Source organism: Epinephelus fuscoguttatus, linkage group LG6 (assembly GCF_011397635.1).
Source record: "Epinephelus fuscoguttatus linkage group LG6, E.fuscoguttatus.final_Chr_v1".
Classification (NCBI taxonomy): Eukaryota; Metazoa; Chordata; class Actinopteri; order Perciformes; family Serranidae; genus Epinephelus; species Epinephelus fuscoguttatus.
In genome coordinates this window covers 31,118,957-31,133,602 of record NC_064757.1, presented here as the reverse complement: position 1 = coordinate 31,133,602, position 14,646 = coordinate 31,118,957, and the positions used below count along the sequence as shown (strand labels likewise).

The following is a 14,646-nucleotide window of genomic DNA, read 5'->3' as shown; positions in this document are numbered from 1 at the left end:
TACAGCGAACACGTGTATTCACCCTGACCATTTCTTAAAGGAATTTCACACAAAAAGATCAGTTTACAAGTCACAGGGAGAACAACTGTGAAAACATTTGAGTAATATATTTTGTGGCTCTGGAGGAGCTTTTTAAAGTCTGGGAAAATATTTGTGGTGATGGTAACGGGGTTATCTCTGTTTGGGCTTTTTGAGACTAAGAATTATAACAGAGCATGTGTCATAAACTGGAGGTGTGAAGTTTCAAAGATGTGGGTGTTTACCTAGCAGGGTGGGTGAAAGTAGGCGTTCAGACTGAAAACAGCACCGTGTTAAACAGCACAAGGGGGCTATGTTGTATCAGGTGAGATGGTGAAATCCAGGAAGTTCCATAGATCAGTGAATTTAAAGGGTTATCAGACGCCAAAACATTGTACAAAGATTTGTAGAACTCTGTGACAGTATTTTACAACTCTAGAAAGATATTACAAAGGCAATTAATAATCATTATTTTCTCTAACATCACGTTCTAACTGAATGTGACGTGTGAGCATCAGTTCGATTCATTTATTTTCTACTTGAAGGTTTGACCTGGCCACAAGGGACGCGCAGCACTGCCATTTCGTCAGATGCCCTGTTTCTATTTATTCCTGTCGCTCGCTATGAAAGCTCTGCAATGAACAAAGAATGACTAATTCACATAGTTGAAGACAACAACTCATCCTTTAACTACAAACATGAAATGGAATTGCAGCTGATTGGAGGGAGATCATTGCCAGGGAGCTGAAAGTTTCTGCTAAGGCAGTGGTTCCCAACTGTTCCAGCCACGGGGTCCAAATTTCTCCTTAGTCATTAGTTCAAGGGCCACACAGATTAATACATTCAGTGTCACACTTGAGTTTGGTCATGTCATCAAGTTAGTTTGCCGTCTCTGTCAAGTAGCTGTTCATTAGTCACTCACTTTACAGCAGGAAACCGCACTTCAAAGTAAAAGCTCTGTGCTTGAAATTCACTGTACTTTAAAAAAAGTGCGCTTTTACAAACCTGACATGTTTTGGGAGCCACTTACAGTCAACGTTAATTTTGACAGCTATTTTAGATTTAGTTTTAGTCAGTTAGTTATTTTTTATCTTTAAACAAATAACCTGTTTCAAACTCATTCCCTCTTGACTTCAGTTGTTTTGTTTACTTTCCTCACTTTCATTTTTCTTCACGTGCACTGAGCTGAACTACCAATCAAAGTGGTTTCACTCAGTGGGCTCAGCTGTCACTGATGCCAGTTCAATATGCTGAATCGGACAAAAGAAGCAGACAGGGGCCGATGAGGGACAACAGTGAAGGACGCACTGCACCAGCTAGGGCGAAAGACGCTCATCGATGGCCCAACGTTGACAGACAGCTGGCCGTTGGCTTTGTTTGTCGGAGCCATAAAAGTAACCCTCCCAACTCTGCCAACAGTCCTGTAATCCTGTAAGAGCACCCCTGCTGCTTTAACAGTCTGGCCTCATTGAAATGGACTAAAGTTGCTGGACTAAAGACGGTCCGAATGCAGGTTAACACGTAAAACTATCAGGTTGCATTATGGGAAATGTACGATGTGGTGCTTTTGGGGCTTGGCCCATATTAAGGACAAAAGTGAGGATATTTCAGCCTTGAATGCTTTAATTTTTATTTTTATTTTACATTTTGAACATGTCTCTCACAAATCCCCCTACTTCCTGGAAGGTTAATGCTAAAATTGTGGAGTAATATCCCTTTAAACCTTCTCATAAATCAAAAATATTTTGTTCCAGCACTTGTAGAGAGTTTCTTGAATACTGTTCAATACTAATGAAGCTTGACAGCTGAGAGGAGTCAAATGTGTGTCATTAGGAAATAAAACTCAAAGCAGCTCTGCCAACATTGAATGAGGTTTATTTAAGCTTTATCACGCAAATGAACTTGATTTCATTCTTGTGCTGCTTACCAGAAAATGTACCAATATTCCTGGTACATCAGATGGGGTACAGAGTGCTGGTGCAGCTCAGATTTAGGAGAGACAGAGAGGAGAAAGACCTACAGGCAGGTTTATGATAGGACGTTTGGAATTCATCTACCGCTGCCAAACTTAGGCCCCTTTGATCCTCAGACATGCAAAGCCATGTTGCTGTCAACTTTTATTTTAATGTTTTTAGAGACTCTCATGATGTCTGAAAGGGATGCAGCCAGTACGACCTCTGGACCATCTTATCACCACCATCAGATGTTGTGTGGGTTGTCAATAACTACTTTTATTTAGCTGTCTGTGGTGCAATTTTCCTTCAGCAGAAACAGGATTGCTTTTTCAATTGTTCCTTGTTTAAAGGTCTGATTTGAAATTAATGTTCCTAATCTGTTGTAATCCAAATTTAATTCATATAAATTTGCTGGAATTGCTCATTAAAACCAAATGGACTCAGTTTTGTTAAACTATTGTCATACCTCTCTCCCAGGGGTCCTGATCTTATTTGGCTAATTTATTTTTCCAAGTCTTGAGAGGATTGTACAAGTGCATACTAATAGTGGAAGGAAGAGAAAATCTGATGTAGCCAAGTTTTTCTATTTGGATGAACCACACACTGCCAGGTACAGATGTTACACTTAAGATTGAGCTAGGAAGTGGGAATAAGACAAACTGTTTTGCTGTCAAAGCATCAGCGTTTTGCACTTTTTCCAAATACACTCTTCTATCTCTGTAAATTTGTACATGGCATCTCCTCGCTCTGTAACAGACAGCCTGCTGGGAGTTGAGTGCTGCTTAGCCTCTTCCTAAGTAATCCTCACCATATGAAATATCAGTCAGCACACACACACACACACACAGCCATACTTCTCTGTCAATGTAATCCTCCCTATATGAAATGTTTGTCCTTTGTTGGAGTAAAGCCATGCTGAGTACACAATAATCGTACGCAGGAGATGAGCTGCCGGTCGGAGGTTAAGAACAGGGATTTTATTGTACCCTCATTGTACTCTTACACAGCTGTATGTCAGGGTAAGACACTGTGTGAGGATATACAACATTTTTATATACAGTGTTTTGTTGAAGCAACATTTCTCTGTCTTTGTCTCCATCTCTCTAGGAAGAATAAGAAAATTCTCTCAGATCTTTTGAGCATTTCGGACAGATCGTCCTTCATGGAGTGGCTGCAGTCAAGCTCTTGACGGCGCTACAATGGTAGTCAATACCATCAGATCACTAATGAAGAAGAGAGAATGCTCAAAGAAGCATATACAAGGAAGTACAGAAGTAAAAACTTGTTTGAAAAATGACTCAGCACTGATGGAGTAGTGGTTGCTGCTGCTATCTTTGCTAGTTTGTGTGCATGAAAAGGATTTTAACCCTCTCAGGTTCTGGTTAGCACCACCATCTGTACTGTAACCTAATCATCGTACCATCAATTAATACCCACCAGATCAAGATTTTACCTACGAGACTACATGTCACATTCATGTGTTTGGTGATCGTGATTAAATGAAGAAAGAAAAGACAAACTTGTCACTGTTCTTTTACCTTCAAAGAAAACACCACCAATTTAGCATTTTACTACTACAACATTCACATAGTTTCGAAGAACTGTTAAAAAAGATCAAAATTGATGCAGCAGAACCAGAGATGTTTTACGCCATGCATTTTCTCCTTTGTCAGTGTGTGGCATTACCCATAATGCAGCTTTACCGTGACAGTTTGGTTAGAGATAACAGTGTGTTAAAGTTATGCTATTGGTGTCTAGTGTGGCCTTGAGCCCCTCGCCTCAAGCACAGATGATGGATCTGTCTTCCTTCCTTCTCCTCCTTAATAACTGAGATTATACATTCCTCGCCTTACCTCTGGTTTTGTGCCCACGTCTCTCAAAACTGCTGCTATAACTCCAGTATTAAAGAAACCTAGTGCAGATCCTAACAACTTGAACAAATTCCTTTCTAAAATACTTGAAAGATCAGTTGCCACTCAGATCCACAATCACCTTAGTCACAACAATCTGAACAGTGTCAGTCCAGTTTTTGCTCTTTCACAGTACTGAGAGAGCCTTGGTAAAAAGGCGGTATCACTGGCACCGCTCTCGACTGGTTTAAACATTATCTCTGTGGCCACACTCACTTTGTTCAAATCAGAAATTTCAAATCCAACTTTTTTCAAGTTACTAGTGGTGTTCCTCAGGGCTCTGTCCTAAGTCCCCTTTTATTTATGATCTACCTTCTACCTTTTGGCCATATCTTCAGAAAATTTGGCATTCAGTTCCACTGCTACGCTGATGACACCCAGCTCTCTCTATCCACTAGGCCTACCTCTACTCTTCCCCTCAATTCCCTTTGGCTTTTGTGCAACTTCCTCAAACTTAACAGTAATAAAACTGAGGTTCTCCTTATGGATACTAAATCTATTTTGGCTAAACTGCAAAGTTTCTTCCTAACCATTGACAACTCCAAAGTCCATCCATCCCATCAGGTTGAGAGTCGGGGTGTCATCCTGGAGGGTACACTGTCTTTTGAGGCCCATATCAACAATGACACTCAGTCTGCATACTTTCATCTACGAAATATACCTCAGAGCGCTGCTATCCTTGTTCATTCTTTGGTTACATCCTGTATTGATTATTGCAGTTCTGTCCTCTGTGGTCTCCCTCTCAAGTGTCTTCATAAACTCCAGTTGGTCCAGAATTCAGATGCCCGTATCATTACCAGAACCCCCCTCCATAGATCATATCACTCCTGTTTTTCTTCTTCTGGCAACTTCACTGGCTTCCTGTTAAATATTGCATCGATTTCAAGATTCTGCTTCTTACCTTCAAGGCCCCTCATCACTATCTGCCCGCTTGACTACCATGGGTTCTAGAGCCTTCAGCCATTTTGCCCACACATCTGGAACTCTCTCGCCCATGACATTCACAATATTTTGGCTCCCTTTCCACTGTCAGTCCCGTCTGAAAACCTTTTCAAGCTGGCATACTCAGTCTGATTTAATGGAGACACACATATTAACACTGATTAACACTGATGATGATTTTATACCTAATGTTTTTAAGTACGATTTTTGTCCAGTCATTTTATTAACTTTTATTGGATATTAGGGAATTGTTCGATTATATGACCTATGGATACATTGCTGCTTGTTTTTTTTTTGTTTGTTTTTTTTTTACTGTGTCTTCTAAGGTGTTCTTGAGCGCTCTGAAAAGCACCTACAAATAAAATGCATTATTATTATTGTTAAAAAATCCGGCGCTTGGGCAGTGACTGGCGGAATCAGAAACCAGTGAAAAGAGGCATCCTTTAACGTCTGCATGATACACAGCCAGTCGCTGTTATAGTTTAACAGTGCCCGGCAGTGTCAGGGGTATGCTCCGCGGTACAAGGACAAAAGTTTTTTTGTTTTTTTAAGATTTTTTTTTTGGCCATTTTGCCTTTCTTAATGGACAGGGCAGGTAAGGTGGGGGGGGGGGGGGGGTGGTGGAATGCAGCAAAGGGCCACGGGCTGGATTCGAGCCCAGGTTGCTGCAGCAACAGCCTTGTACATGGGGCGCCTGCTCTACCACTAAGCCACCGATGCCCCACAAGGACAAAAGTTAAGGTGGCAAAAGTCCGACTGGGGTGGGCAGGAGATGTGATGGATGGGTCCAAACACCGACTTTCACCCCAGAGAACGGTTTATATACGGTTTATGTCCCGAACCCTGTTCTGTTTTCCTAAACCCAGCCAAGTGTGTTTGTTGCCTAAATACAACCACCTGTGTTTGTTGTTGAAGGGGAAAAAAAGTCAGTTTGTGGTACGACATCCAGTCCATTTACTTTGAAAGAAACCATATGTAAAAGTTACATTTCCTGTGAAAACAGAAGTGTATTTTGAAAGAATGCATGCAACAGGCAGAACTTGACGGTGTCCCAGGGTACCTTGCACATCGTATGTGAACGTGGAAAGTAAATGACCAAACGTCAATATTAGGCTATGTGATGAGGTCAAAGTAAGAATATGTTGGTTTATCAGACTTTGTGCTTTAGAGCAGCTCCCTCTGGAGCCACAAAAGGTTTTCCATAAGTTGTTGGGTTGTTTTTTTTTCATATTTAATTGTACTCTCCCAAAATATCAGTGGAGCTCTGTGTCAATATAAACTACAACATTTCTTGTTGTCGGGCGAAAAAAAAAGCCTGAAGGAAGTCAAGGTTGAATTTGTAGGACTATTGATCTTTTTACTTTATCCATTAATGTATTCATTAGTGTGTGCTCTTTGATGCAACGCTATTAATAATGCAGAAACAAATCACAACATTTGCCACTAAGGAAATCAGCATTACATCTCCCTCTCTCTCTCTCACTCACACACACTCACACAACTCACGCTCCGCCTTTAATTCCGCCAACTCCAAGATCAGCGCGCATCACCAGAGAGAGAAGGAGAGATAGTGTGAGTGAGTGTTTGTGTGCATGCGATAGAGAGACAGAGAGTTAACCGCTGTCAAAGCCGATTACTCTCCACCGGGTCTGTGATTCTGTCACTGTGTCCACTTGAGGGCTCTCCCCTTTGTGAACGACACGCCTCTCGCTTCCTTCCTGCTTGTTTTCTTTTTTATACATATATAAAAGCGTGCTTTTTGACGAGCAGCATGGATTTATCCTAGTGTTTGTGGGACTCGGACTTCTGTACTATGAGTTCTTCAGCAGAAGCGCTCCAGTCAGCGGGGCAACTTTTTGGTGCGCCACGGCGCCTCTGAGCCGCGCATCTCTGGGTGGGAGGGTTCACACGCAACCCCCGGCGAACATGAGCTGTGAGAGCTCGCGGTGAAAGCTTCGCTTGTCCCACTTTCTTCTTCTCTTCCAAAACCGTACGACAAAAATGCAGAAGAGCTTCCGCTACAACGAAGGGCACGCGCTCTATCTGTCGGAGTACGCGCGTAAAGAGGGGACTAAGCGCGGCTACCTGAGCAAGAAGACCGCGGAGAGCAGCCGATGGCACGAGAAGTTCTTTGCCCTCTACCAGAATATACTGTTCTACTTCGAGAACGAGCAGAGCACGAGACCTGCCGGGATTTACCTGTTGGAAAGATGCACCTGCGAGCGCGCGCCGGCGCCCAAGATGTCCACTACTGGGAAGGAAGCGCTGGAGAAACAGGTGAGAGTTTTAAAAGAGCAGAGGGATGTCAGTCCACTAAACCCTGCTGTGAATCAAAGTTCCCACATTTTTCCTATCTTGTCTAACTTCCCCAAATCTACTCAAGCCCACTGATGTCATCATGGTGCAGTCACTCATTATAATACACCAAATAATCCACAGACACTCCAAGGAGATAAATACCTGGAAGCTACTGTCTTGTGTTTTCACATAACCCATGGAGACATTTATACTGATTATTGCTTGTTTGGTAAACTTTTTAAAAATCAGAATAATGCCAACTACAGGTTCAAATTGTTTCACAGCCCTTAAACTGACCATGTAAAAAGAGCAAGTCTCTCATGAAGCATCACTTTAGTGGCTGCAGCAGCTCAGCATCTCTGCTCTCTACAGTTTCAGCGAGCCCTGCAGTGTCAAGTGCTCCAAGTGCATCATCCCCAAGCAGGTGATCATCCCCCAAAGACTCAGATGTGCAAATGGGAGCAGGCTGGTGGGAGAGTTAGATTTCCCACAGCATGTTTTTTCCAGCTCAACCCAAACGAAAAACCCTCTTCCTTCTCACATAAACGTATTCCTCTCTAGTTTTATCTCTGAGGTCGTGAAATTTGCTGACCGCAGCGACAAAAGGTACTTAATTTGTAACCTGTTGAGTGTGAACCCAATAGTCTGTCACATTTGCACCATAATGCAGTGAAGTTATTCTGAACACCACCTCATGTGGATTAGCCGGGCAAGGTTGAGATTATCCGTAGCCCAAAGTCAAATTCATTTAGAGTCTGATGGGAGGAAACCTTAGCAATGCAGCAACAGGTTCTTGTATTTAACCTCATGAACGCTATAAAGCAAGAGAAGACCTTTTCATTCTGCACTACATGCATATTTTATATTTCCTTGATCCACCGCTTCAATTAATCTACATCTTTACATTTAATAAAATATTCATTCCCAGGATGCCATGTTTTTATGACTCTAACATTACATCATTTATCTACACATACTGCAGCGTGGCACATTTAATGTCTTCAGAGAGCTTTTGATCTGAGCTACAATTTTAAGTAAACCTTTAATGCATGTTTGTAGATCCGCAGCTGCATCTTGCAGGGCTGAGAAAGGGTGAGAGGTTGATGACTTTAAAGCAGGGTAATATGTTTGGGCAAATCTGTCAGTGACTGCGCTCCTGGAAGTTGCCTCAGCATTGTTGCTCCAACAGTTAGGTAGATCTTGTTGCTAGGAAACATTTGAATTACCATTTGCACATGCATTTCATTGAGAAAAAATGGAACATGCATGCACTGGTCATGAATCCCGGGGTGATATCAATCAGAGAGACAATCTGTCTTATAGTAAAAAAATAAATAAATAAACGATGTCATGCAAACAATCCTTCATTAGAGTATTCAGAGCAAACAAAATGATTTCTGTTTCTGATCCCAGTTTTCAGCTGGCCTCAGGGACTCTGTGTGTGTGTGTGTGTGTGTGTGTGCGCACAAGCATCATGCCCATTAAAATGTAGAGGGAGCGATACACTGGAGAGCATTGACTTTTTTACAGTTTGAGCAAGTATTAAGGAGACACTAAGCGGATGCACAATTAATCATATGAGAGGTGTGGAGAGAAGCGAAATAGCCACCAATCATCGTCACTTGATCACCATCGCTAGAAAATATCCCTCCCCACTGACTCCCACCTACTTATACAGTAGATGTCTGTCTCTTTAAATGTACAGTCAATTCAGTCAAGACAATTCTTTCCAGATGTATGCAAATGGAGAAAAGGCTTCAGGAGAGCCAGGAGATGGTAGAGTGTGGTTTTAATCAAGTCATACATAAAGCAAGAAGCACGTGTCTTTATTTCTGTAATTGAGCTGTTAATAATGATGATGAAAGGAGGACAAATCTCTCTTATTTGGGGGCAAAATTACATCTGGCTCCACCTGCTAATGTGATGTAAGCCCAAAACCTGTCTCATCTGATGTTACAGAGCTTGGCAATTATGATGTCTCATTTTACCCTCACTCTCACTGACTGCCTCGCTGTCTCTCCCCATCTGTCTCACTCTCACACTACAGCTGTGGTGTTTAATTAGGATTATTTTCAATCTGCCCTCAGATGAAACCTCATGTGCTGCAGTATAACAGTTTAACTACATAGCCATGCACACAGCAGGTACCGAATAATGCTGACACTTTCCCTGGCTTATGAAACCGTGTGTGTGTGTGTGTGTGTGTGTGTGTGTGTGTGTGTGTGTGTGTGTTTCAGATGAGTTTCGATCATGGAGAATCTCAGAGTTCAGTCTGATCCTGGGTTTTATTCCTTATGGCAGGATTTGGTAGGATACAGTAAGAGAAGGCCTTCTATCTTCCCATCAGTTGCTCTCGCTCTTCACTGTGTTTCTGTGCAGTGGAGTGAGTCTGCCAGCAACCTGCAGTATCACACCCCCACAGTGAGCCACAATGCAACTACACAAATATCACACAGCTACTGCGTCTCTCCCTCTCTCTCACTCTCTGTTGTACTCTCACATAGACACAAACCCTTCAAATCATTTGGAGAGCAGTAACACTGGTCTGAATGCTTTCCACAGTGACCACCATGGACCTGCATTGGCGATGTGAACACGCGTGTGTGTGTGTGCGTAAAAAGGCCAGCCGATTTAGCTGTGTATAATTATCAAACCATCCCTCCCCCCATCGTCAAGCGTGGGGTTGGTTATTGATCCCGGAGAGAGGCACAGTTCATCAGAGGCCATGAAGCAGGGGAGATGACTATTACATACAGTACGTGTAGGCAGTTTACAGATGGCCACCCATATGTCAAATTGTACTGAGCGATTCAAAGGCCTGGGGGTGCTTTATTGAATGATCATGTTGTAGAAACAAACAAGTCGATCATTCATCATTTGATCCTTGTAGGACTTTGCTGGTCTGTAGTTTGGGAGCGTCATCTGATTGGTCGGGAGCCAGGATCCAAATAAATATAGAGACAAAGCACGGATGAAATCAATGCAGCTACACAGGCTGTTTAATCGGCCAACAGAAATTACAGCTCCACAATCAGAGTTATGCATGAAAAGCTTTCTTCAAAGAGAGTTTGATTTCATTTCTTATGCTCCTCACAGGTTTAGGAAAAAGTTTTATCAGTGTTAATTCTCGGACATCAGTTAGCCCCTCTGGTGAGGAAAGGAGTCGATTGGTTGTTTTGATTTCCTAGACTGAAGATGAAATACAAAAATCTGAAAGGGCTTGGCTTACAACTACTGCACTCTGAGTGCACAGTAAAAATCAAATAATAAACAGAAACAGCTTGACATGTTAGGGGTGGCTGTGGTTTGGCAGGTAGAGCAGGTCAAATTGCAGAGTTAGTGGTAAGTGGTTGCCCCCGTCAAAATGTCTTGCAAAGTGAACTGCTCCGGCTGCTAATACGGCAATACTGTACACGAGAAAGATACATGAATAATGTATTGGTGATGTAATGTAAACTCAGTCAGGCTTAGTGGAGGCCCCAAGGTGCAAATGATAACATTTCTGATAATAAATAAAAAACAACAACCAAAAAAACCTCACATCAACAGTGGAAACAAATATGCAGTCATTTTGTGTCTCTTTGCAGCTCCTTTGCATCTTTTTGTGGTCATTTTGTGTCTCTTTGTCATCACTTTGTGTCTCTTTGAGGTCATCTTGTGTCTCTTTATGGGCATTTCTATTCTCTTCGAGATCATTTGTCATCATTTTGTGTCTCTATTAATTTTGCATCTCTTTGTTGTCATTTTGAGTCTCTTTGTTGTCATTTTGTGTCTCTTTGCAGTTCCTTTGTGTCTCCGTTGTCATTTTGAGTCTCTTTGTTGTCATTTTGTGTCTCTTTGCAGTTCCTTTGTGTCTCTTCGTCGTCACTTTGTCTCTTTGAGGTCATTTTGTGTCTCTTTGCAGTTCCTTTGTGTCTCTTTGTTGTCATTTTGTGTCTCTTTGAGGTCATCTTGTGTCTCTTTATGAGCATTTCCATTCTCTTTGAGATCATCTTGTGTCTTTCTGTGGTCATTTTGTGTCTCTGAAGTTCCTTTGCATCTCTTTGTTGTCAGTTTGTGTCTCTCTGTGGTCATTTTGCATCTCTATGTTGTCATTTTGTGTCTCTTTGAGATAATTTTGTGTCTCTTTGTTGTCTCTTTGAGATCATCTTGTGTCTTCTGTGGTCATTTTGTGTCTCTTTGAGATCATTTTGTGTCTCTGTGGTCATTTTGTGTCTCTGCGGTTCCTTTGCATCTCTTTGTTGTCATTTTGTTAATCTTTGTTGTCACTTTGTGTCTCTCTGTGGTAATTTTGCATCTCTTTGAGGTCATTTTGTGTCTTTTTGCAGTTCCTTTGTGTCTCTTCGTCGTCACTTTGTCTCTTTGAGGTCATTTTGTGTCTCTTTGCAGTTCCTTTGTGTCTCTTTGTTGTCATTTTGTGTCTCTTTGAGGTCATCTTGTGTCTCTTTATGAGCATTTCCATTCTCTTTGAGATCATCTTGTGTCTTTCTGTGGTCATTTTGTGTCTCTTTGTTGTCATTTTGTGTCTCTTTGCAGTTCCTTTGTGTCTCTTCGTCGTCACTTTGTCTCTTTGAGGTCATTTTGTGTCTCTTTGCAGTTCCTTTGTGTCTCTTTGTTGTCATTTTGTGTCTCTTTGAGGTCATCTTGTGTCTCTTTATGAGCATTTCCATTCTCTTTGAGATCATCTTGTGTCTTTCTGTGGTCATTTTGTGTCTCTGAAGTTCCTTTGCATCTCTTTGTTGTCAGTTTGTGTCTCTCTGTGGTCATTTTGCATCTCTATGTTGTCATTTTGTGTCTCTTTGAGATAATTTTGTGTCTCTTTGTTGTCTCTTTGAGATCATCTTGTGTCTTCTGTGGTCATTTTGTGTCTCTTTGAGATCATTTTGTGTCTCTGTGGTCATTTTGTGTCTCTGCGGTTCCTTTGCATCTCTTTGTTGTCATTTTGTTAATCTTTGTTGTCACTTTGTGTCTCTCTGTGGTAATTTTGCATCTCTTTGAGGTCATTTTGTGTCTTTTTATGGGCATTTCTATTCACTTTGAGATCATTTGTGTCTCCGTGGTCATTTTGTGTCTCTCTGTGGTCATATTGTGTCTCTTTGCAGTTCCTTTGCATCTCTTTGAGGTCATTTTGTGTCTCTTTGTTGTCACTTTGTGTCTCTCTGTGGTCATATTGTGTTTCTTTGCAGTTCCTTTGCATCTCTTTGAGGTCATTTTGTGTCTCTTTGTTGTCACTTTGTGTCTCTCTGTGGTCATATTGTGTTTCTTTGCAGTTCCTTTGCATCTCTCTGTGGACATTTTGCATCTCTTTGAGGTCATTTTGTGTCTCTTTGTGGTCATTTTGTGTCTTTTTATGGGCATTTCTATTCACTTTGAGATCATTTTGTGTCTCTCTGTTGTTATATTGTGTCTCCTTGCAGTTCCTTTGCATCTCTTTGTGGACAGTTTGTGTCTCTTTATGGGTCAATTTGTGTTTCTTTTAAAACATTTTGTGCTATTGTTTATAATTTATAACTGTGATGATTTTTTTGTGCTCACCTTGTACAGATGCTGCATTTACAGTCTGTCACATGGCTCCCTTTAGCTTATTATTATTATGCACTGTTTTTTGTGGTTTTGGAAAAACACAAGATGAGACATGAGCTTGTCTCTTTTCCTAACGGTGCCTTTAGCAGCTTTATTCATAAGGAAATGCCTTTTTATTAACTTCAGTGTTTGTGTCCAAAACTGAGTGCAGCCAGAATGTTGTGTATACTGTAGCAAAAAGTTCCATTCACTGCCAAACCTTTGAGCCATGTATGAAGGCATTACATGTGTAAAAATAATCAGAACCAGCCCTGCTCATTTATCGAAGATAATAGATGATATGTTGTGTTGCAGCCTTTTGTTTTATAAAATGTTCTATAAAACGCCATGTTTCATTATTTCTGTTGCATTTTGCACCTCAGGGCCACCGACATTAGACTAAATAGACATCAGTGTATTTATGAATTAGGAATATTCCTCCTCCGAGGCATGTATGCGTATTATGTTCAAGTATAACATTTGCAGAATCTAAGGCTCATTATCATCATCAAGGGCGTTTCAAAAGGGATGAAAAAATTAGCTGGTGAGGGGATCAAATTTGTGACCTTCCCTCCATCCCTGCCTAAATCACCTGGCTGTGGTGCAGTGAAATTCATTAAAGAGTTAAAGCATGGGAGAGATATCGTAGGTTAATTCAACCCTGTGTGATCTGACTACATTGGCTTTAATGAAGTGTGTTTTTGTTGAGTTAAAGGCACAATGGGGTTCTTTTCAACGGTCCCCTTCCTCATTAAACTTGATGCAAGAAAAAGTGGGGTGACACTTTAGAGCTGAAGTGTCACTGCTGACTTCCTCATGCATGTGTGTGTATGAGCATGTGTGTGTAATTATTTCTCATTAGAAAGCTCGTCAAGCCCTAAACGGTCCTCTCAGAGCCTGGCGTTTTTCGCTGTTGCTCGCACTAATCGTCTGCATCGAGGAACCAATGCTTCCCATATTACTGGAGTCTGATCTACTTTCCTCCGCAGGCTGCTTTTCATTTTCCTCTTAAGTCTTCTGCCAAGTGTTTGAGCCATTATGGACCTCATTAGTGTCAGATAAGAATTTACAGCTGCCATGTGTCTGAAAATCTGCCTCTTGTGTTTGAAATACTGCACTAATCAAAGTATGGACGACAATGAGGGTAGATTGTGCCTTCAAGAGAACACTCCTGGTACAACATCAATATTTTTGTGTCTAATACACTCCCCCTCCCATTATCATCATTGTCTGCAGATTGTCAGATGTTCATGAGAAGCTCCTTGTCAAAGAAGTAGTTCAACATTTTGGGAAATATGCTTATTTGCCAGAGAGGTAGATGAAAAGATTGATGCCAATCTCATGTTTGTGTGTGAAATGTGGAGCTCCAGCCAGGAGATGATTAGCTTAACTTAGCATAAAGCTAAGGCTCAATCCAAACTTCAAAAATAGGGCAAGTTACATGCTGTAAATATCCCCTTTTGAGCAGAAGCTGGGAGCAGTGACTTCCCAGAGTCGTTGTCACCGTGGGGTTAACAGGCAACCAGTTGCACAGAAATGCTGAGCAGATGGATAAACTATTGAGCCTTAAAGGTAGCCTACTGGTGGGATTTTTTTTTTACTTTGAAGAGAACCAGCCTAGCTGTTTCCCTGTGTTTCCAGTATCTATGCTAGGCTATGCTAATCACCTCCCAACTGTAGCTCCACACTTAAAGAAGTATTTCACTGCTGTAAGGATGATCTTCTCATAAAACTGGGTTGTGTATGCAGAAGAAAGACACAAATACTTTCAAAATTGGTGCAACATGACCAGAGAAAACAGATGAAAAGGGCTGTAGCATTTGATTTTACCTACCAGAATGCACAGCGCCGCACCGCACCAATAAACACTCCCGCTGGTGCGTAACCTAATCCAAGCTTGGCCGTTTTGACCATAGACTGTATAAAAATATGGACGTATGGAGTGGGTTTGAAGCTCAAAG

At 41.5% G+C, this 14,646-nt stretch overlaps 2 protein-coding genes across 5 annotated transcripts in view; both read left to right on the top strand.

Annotated features, from left to right (window-relative positions):
* Positions 1–3,476, top strand: part of msh3 (mutS homolog 3 (E. coli)) — a 71,328-nt gene extending 67,852 nt beyond the window's left edge. Inside the window, exon 24 of the mRNA XM_049579303.1 lies at positions 3,081–3,476. Coding sequence (XP_049435260.1) covers positions 3,081–3,162 — 82 coding nt within the window. The 3' untranslated portion in view covers positions 3,163–3,476. The remainder of the gene's footprint in view (positions 1–3,080) is intronic.
* Positions 3,477–6,365: 2,889 nt separating this feature from the next.
* LOC125890593 (ras-specific guanine nucleotide-releasing factor 2) overlaps positions 6,366–14,646 on the top strand; it is a 74,512-nt gene continuing 66,231 nt past the window's right edge. For 3 of the 4 annotated variants that reach the window (XM_049579300.1, XM_049579299.1, XM_049579298.1), the window contains exon 1: positions 6,366–7,102. In XM_049579300.1, coding sequence (XP_049435257.1) covers positions 6,827–7,102 — 276 coding nt within the window. In that variant the 5' untranslated portion in view covers positions 6,366–6,826. The remainder of the gene's footprint in view (positions 7,103–14,646) is intronic. The other variant, XM_049579301.1, reaches the window with a different exon arrangement.